At 38.9% G+C, this 5,886-nt stretch overlaps 2 protein-coding genes across 2 annotated transcripts; both read right to left on the reverse strand.

Annotated features, from left to right (window-relative positions):
- Positions 1-1,093: 1,093 nt before the first annotated feature.
- LOC141436586 (uncharacterized) lies at positions 1,094-3,744 on the reverse strand. The gene is made up of 3 exons (XM_074099585.1): positions 3,714-3,744; positions 1,416-3,221; positions 1,094-1,212 (listed from the first exon to the last, which is right to left on the reverse strand). Exons 1-3 carry the CDS (start codon positions 3,742-3,744, stop codon positions 1,094-1,096), a joined length of 1,956 nt encoding a protein of 651 aa, XP_073955686.1.
- Positions 3,578-5,196, reverse strand: LOC141436095 (uncharacterized). Its single transcript, XM_074098945.1, has 2 exons — positions 4,113-5,196; positions 3,578-3,820 (listed from the first exon to the last, which is right to left on the reverse strand). The coding sequence occupies exons 1-2, from the start codon at positions 4,639-4,641 to the stop codon at positions 3,777-3,779; spliced, it is 573 nt and encodes a 190-aa protein (XP_073955046.1). The 5' UTR covers positions 4,642-5,196; the 3' UTR covers positions 3,578-3,776.
- Between the last annotated feature and the right edge of the window lie 690 nt (positions 5,197-5,886).

Here is a 5,886-nt window from a genome sequence, read left to right on the forward strand (position 1 = left end):
GAAATGAAATTTAAAATTACGGACAGTCGCCTCCCATAATCCTCCCCATGTAGGCGAATAACTGGGTATAAATCTAAATTCCACACCTTTTTCATTACAATGGTTCATAACAGAATTCTGATGAGCCTGAGACTTACACAATTCATACAATTTTCTCAACTGGTTGTTTGCACCCTTGAACGTGGACGCGTTATCGCAATACACCATCCGAGGCAAACCCCTTCTGGAATAGAATCGTTTTAACGCTGCTAAAAAACTTTCCGTAGTCAAGTCCGACACTAACTCGAGATGTACACATTTTGTCACGAAACATACAAAGATGCAAACATAACCTTTTGTTACTATTGACCTTCTGATGGTTGACTGTTTAATGTTGAATGGGCCACAATAATCCATTCCCGTTTTATTAAACGGCCTATCCTGAACCACTCTATCTTTAGGTAGAGCTGCCATTAATTGCTGAGCCCTCTGTGCTCTAAACTTAAAACATGGTACACATTTGTGTATTAATTTCTTTACAAGAGTGGTCACGCCAATAATATAGTATTTTTGAGACAGGCTGGACAATGTGAGCTTTAAACCCGCGTGCAATAAGGCCCGATGCTCGTTACATATTATTTGCGTGGTAAAATTGCACCTTTTTGGTAAAATTATGGGATGTTTTTGCGAGAAGGGCACGCTGGCATTGTTCAGTCTGCCTCCAACACGTAAAATGCCATCTGCATCCTTAAAAATACACAATTTTTTTAAATTAGATTTTATGCACTTATTTTTTGCCAAGCAATTTAGTTCGTCTGTAAAATGAAAACTTTGAACACATTTTATTATAGTTAACAAGGATTGTCTATACTCATCAAAACTTAATTGTTCGGTGTTGTTGCGCTGACCCTTCTTTTGTCTACAGTTTTTTATAAAACGCAAAACATAGCCTACAACGCGTTGAAGCTTTGAGCTAGACGAAAACTTTGATATAGGTATGGGTTCGTCAATCACATTGCAGTTTACATTGTTACTGTTACATATTACATCACTGCTTCCAATGTCATTTTGATTTAATTGTTTAACACACACTGAGAATTGGGTATTATGTAGTTCATGGTGCCCTTCCCACCACAATGAATTGGATCTCAACTCGGAAGGCATTATCCCACGAGAGAGGCAGTCTGCTGGGTTGCAGGATCCACTTATGTGGCTCCAGATACAATCTTTGGTCTGTGAATTTATTGACAGAACTCTGTTGCTTACATAGCTATCCTGGGATGGTGGTTTCTGCAACCAGCAGAGCGCTACCTGTGAATCACTATACATGATACATTGCTTGAACTCACAATGTGGCAATACAGTTTGCACCTTACTATAAAGTTTGGCTAACAATAAACATGCATTTAGTTCTAAACGGGGTATTGTCAAATTACCTTTAATGGGGGCGATTCTGGACTTGCTGCAGAGTAGCGTTACATATACATCTTCGCCATGTACGGCTCTTATGTAAATGCATGCCGAAAACGCTATAAATGACGCATCACAATACCCAATAAGCTGTACAGAATCGGCTCCACTAAGCATTAAGTCCCGTTTTACATTTATACTTCTCATGCTCATTAAATCTTGAAAGAATGAACTCCAGCTTGACAACAATTCGTCGGGTATGCTAACATCCCAACCAAGTCTTTGCCTCCAAACTTTTTGGAGGAATTCTTTAGCTTTCGTAAGTATTGGACCAGCCAGTCCCAAAGGGTCAAAAAAAGTTCCAATAAAACTTAGAACAGTTCGTTTTGTCCACTGAGTGGGCAGTGGTCCTACAGGTTTTGATATTATGAATTCATCAGAAATAAGATTTAGTGAAAGCCCTAAGGCTTTTGTTGTCAATTCAGTATTATTCAAATCAATTTCCTGAAAACGTCGCTTACTCTTAGGAATCCCTGCCAAAATATCCTGATGATTTGCACACCATTTGTGAAGCTCGAAGCTACCTCGTCTAGTCAACTCTATTAGCTCATCGCAGGCCTGCCTTACCTCGTCCAATGTTGACGCTCCAAACAAACAGTCATCGACATATGAATTGTTCCTCAACACCGCTGAAGCAAGTGGATACTGCCTTTCATACCGCTGTGCTAACTCGACGAGACAACGCGTTGCCAGGAAACTTGAACTTGTGAGCCCGTATATGATCCTTGTTATCTGCAAGCATGTTAAAGGGTCATCTAAATTTTCCTTCCATAAAATGAGCTGCAGATGGGCTTGGGAAGGGTCTAAGACCACCTGTCTATACATTTGTTTGATGTCAGTCATGGCAACATACTTGTATGTACGAAATAATACTAAGATGTCAAAAAGTTCCTTTTGCACGACTGGACCAGACTCTAAAATATTATTGAGACTTAGACCTAGATTGGTCTTAGCACTCCCATCAAAAACAGCACGTAGACGCGTAGTTGTGCTGTCCTCTTTAACCACTGCATGATGAGGCAAAAAATAGCAACAATCTAAGTCCATGTCCAATTTGAATAAGTCAATTACTCTTGCGTGACCTAAGGCAATGAATTCATTGATGAATTCTGTGTAACATTTTTTTAATTGTGCGTCTTTTTTAAATCGTTTGCACAATGCATTTAATCGCTGTAAGGCCACAGAGAATGAGTCACCTAAACACACTTCCTCAATAGGAACCTTAAGAGGTAATTTCACCTGGAACCTGTTTTCAATTAGCTGAGTTGATTTTTGAAATTCAATTTCACATACATTTTTGCTATCTGTACCCTGAATTTTAATTTCTGGGACATTTTGCTCTTCCCAAAACCTTTGCAAAAGAGTATCTAAATGACTTTTGTCCAAATCTAAAGCGACATGGAGTCCTACCTTGTCGCTGCCTTGTGCACTTGGCAATGACGCACTTATTTTACCAGATACGATATAACCAAATTTGGTAGCCAATAAGAACAGCTCATCTCTTACTAATGCTGTTTTTTCTGGCAGCATAATCTTGAAAAATATATCCGCTGCAAGCAGGAATGAAACCTCACCAGGAATTTTGAAGTCGTCATCTGCTAACTGTATTGAAGTTGGAATGTCAACCTTGTCGAGATTTATTCTTGTCTGTGGTAGGTATGTTGTTATATTGTCCACCACAGAAAATAGCGCATTACAACTGTAGTTGTTATGCCGTGAATGCATTGACAAATTGACAGCCTTGGCAATGGGCTTTCGTTGTTGGCCTAAGGCTGTAACATTCACATGGTAATCAAAGGGAGTTACCTTTAATTGATTCATCAAATTAGTACTGATGAATGACATTTGACTTCCCGAGTCGACTAGGCCTTTTGCCATGACAAATGAACCATTGTGTGCCCTAAATTTTACTTTAATTGTAGGCAATAAAACCAAGTTATCAGGCACTGTATGATTTTGTGTATGCGCAATGTTATTTACTATGCTTTCTGAATGCAACAAAGAATTATGTTCTTTACTTTTACATGTTGAACATTTGAAATGGAATTTGCATTTGCTTTGATGCACATTCAAACAAATTTTGCATAATTTTTCATCTATGGCAAATTTTATTCTGTCCTGAGCACTTTTCGCTTGATATTTTTTGCAAGCGAATATTTTATGATCGGTGTCATGACAAAATCTACATGGTGATACTGTTACCTTTTCATCAATAACACTGGCCAGGTTAGCGGACTTTGGATATTTGTTAAAAGTGGACTTACCTATTGATATGTTTGATTCCTCAAAACCCATAGCCCGCTTCTCTATAAACTCCAGCAACTCCTCTAAAATAGGCACCTTGGCTTGATCCCGCTCGGCATAATACGATCTGCAAGAATAACTGTCAAGTTTCCGCAACAAAATTGGGATTATAATCATATCCCAATATTGAGTTTTTTGGCCTAGACTTGTCAACGCTCCCAAGTGCTGCCTAACAACCGAAACTAATTGCCTGAGTTCGTGAGATGAACCCTTTGAGATTGGCTGATAGTCTAACAACACATTTACATGGTGACTTATAAGTAAAGTTTTATTATCATATCTTTTGTTTAACAGATCTAAGGCTTGGCTATATGATTAATTTAATAATGGAAGACCACTTATTAATGTCAGTGCCTCACCTTGCAAATATTTTCTAAGGTAATAAAGTTTTTGAACAGGTGACAAAGTTGCATCTTTGTCCACAATGGCTTCAAATATCTCGATGAATGGCGTGTATTGCGTGATATCCTTGCCATTGAAGTATGCGATGTCTAACGGGGGCAGCCTGGATCCTTGTGTTGAACCTGCAGCCTGTGTGGCACCGCCTCGCGGTGACGTTGGTGGCGTGTCCGCAACCCGTTCAGCATCGCGCACTATATGTCGGAGACTCGACATCACAGCGTAGCACTTATCTTCCACATCGTCCTCGCTAAACTGCTCGCCGTCGGCTTCTTCGTCGTTTTCTGACAGCAACTGAACCTCCAGAATGGTCATTTTATAAGCATGCAGGCCTTTTTGAAGGTCTTCCATGCGTATTTTGACGCCTTCTAAGTCGACAAGGACTTGGCCCTCTTGTTCGGCCGCGAACTTCGCTGCTCGAGTTATTTGCCCCTTAAATTGAGAGATCTTCGTTCTTAACATTTTCAATTTTTTGTCGTCGGTCGACATGATGTGCTTTTACGCCTTGTCAAACGTTAATTTGCAAAGTATAAGCGCTTTACATGCAATGTAATTCGTACACGCAAGCAGTTAAAATGTACTTCGGCGGTTGATTTTTTATTCGAGTCGATTCGATTGCCAATTGCTAATGACGTTTGTGAGTTTGACGTTGACAGATTGTTCGAGTCACTTTCGAATCTGCTGCAGCCGCAGTTATTATTTTGTTGCGGCGATGTTGGCAGCGTGTCAAAGTGTTGACGGTGAGCCGGGCGCCACGGCACGTCAATGACGATAACAATATGGCGGCCTGGGAATGTTGAGCCGGCAATCTCACCCGAAAGTTTAGCTGCACACTGGTGTTGAATGTCGACAGGAAACACTGAATTTAAACCGAATTACTAAAAGTAACACTGTTTTGAACGGTTTCGGCACCAATTTGTTCATAAAAACAAATAAATTATATTTTTTAATCGTTTTTTTTATTGCAGCACAGTTTTACACACATGAGCTTGGTAAGAGAAGAGGGAGGGGAGGGCCAGTGTTGCTATACATAAAATAACACATTTTTTTATGCACAATAAGTCTTCAACCTATTACAAGTCTCATATTACTATTATAACATTTTTTTTTCTCACGAGACAACAAGTATCAAGAGACTCATTCCTCTCAGAAAGCTTATGAAGACTGACTGAGATGAATGACTGAGATAATTGAAGTACACGCCGTTCACCGTTCAAAAATGTTCAAATATTAAAAGACAAATTAAAACACCCTAGTCTTTTAAAAATACATAATAGTTGTAACTGGGGAATGAAAAGCAGGCCTTTCAATTGGTAGCTGTTGACTACACTATACGAATCATTTCTCTTTGTACCATATGTCAAATTTTGATTCAAACCTGCAACAATAGGTAGGTAACAGCTGTAAGAGAGCCTCATCGTTTCGCATACTGGCAAAAAACTCAATTTGTACATAATGTCCTGGTCTAGTACTTGCTTCAACACTTAATTTCAATATGGAACTTTTTTGAAATTCGTTTCCGTTGGTTTTTTTTCGAATAACAACAATTTAAGGCCCGAGTGAGTGAAAGCTAAAAAATGAACCAATGAGCTACATTTATAACCTCATCTGCACTTACCATCAGGTGAGATAGAGTTATGTTTTTATAGTCAAATAGTTTTAAATAATTAATTAAGTTTTGATAAAAAATATTTTTAATCCAGGCTTTTTTGCTGGCTGTATTTTTTGTTGACT

The sequence above is a fragment of the Choristoneura fumiferana genome, chromosome 16 (assembly GCF_025370935.1).
Source record: "Choristoneura fumiferana chromosome 16, NRCan_CFum_1, whole genome shotgun sequence".
NCBI classification, from domain to species: Eukaryota; Metazoa; Arthropoda; class Insecta; order Lepidoptera; family Tortricidae; genus Choristoneura; species Choristoneura fumiferana.

Bases quoted from the DNA above. Each gene is read 5' to 3' on its own strand.
- LOC141436586 (XM_074099585.1), bottom strand. From the start codon at position 3,744: ATGGGTTTTGAGGAATCAAACATATCAATAG. The intron at 3,222-3,713 runs GTAAGTCCACTT...TGAATGTTACAG, and splicing joins GGAATCAAACATATCAATAG to CCTTAGGCCAACAACGAAAG. The intron at 1,213-1,415 runs GTAATTTGACAA...ATAAATTCACAG, and splicing joins CAGAATCGCCCCCATTAAAG to ACCAAAGATTGTATCTGGAG.
- LOC141436095 (XM_074098945.1), bottom strand. From the start codon at position 4,641: ATGTCGACCGACGACAAAAAATTGAAAATGTTAAGAACGAAGATCTCT. The intron at 3,821-4,112 runs GTGAGGCACTGA...TTATTCTTGCAG, and splicing joins CCTTAGAAAATATTTGCAAG to ATCGTATTATGCCGAGCGGG.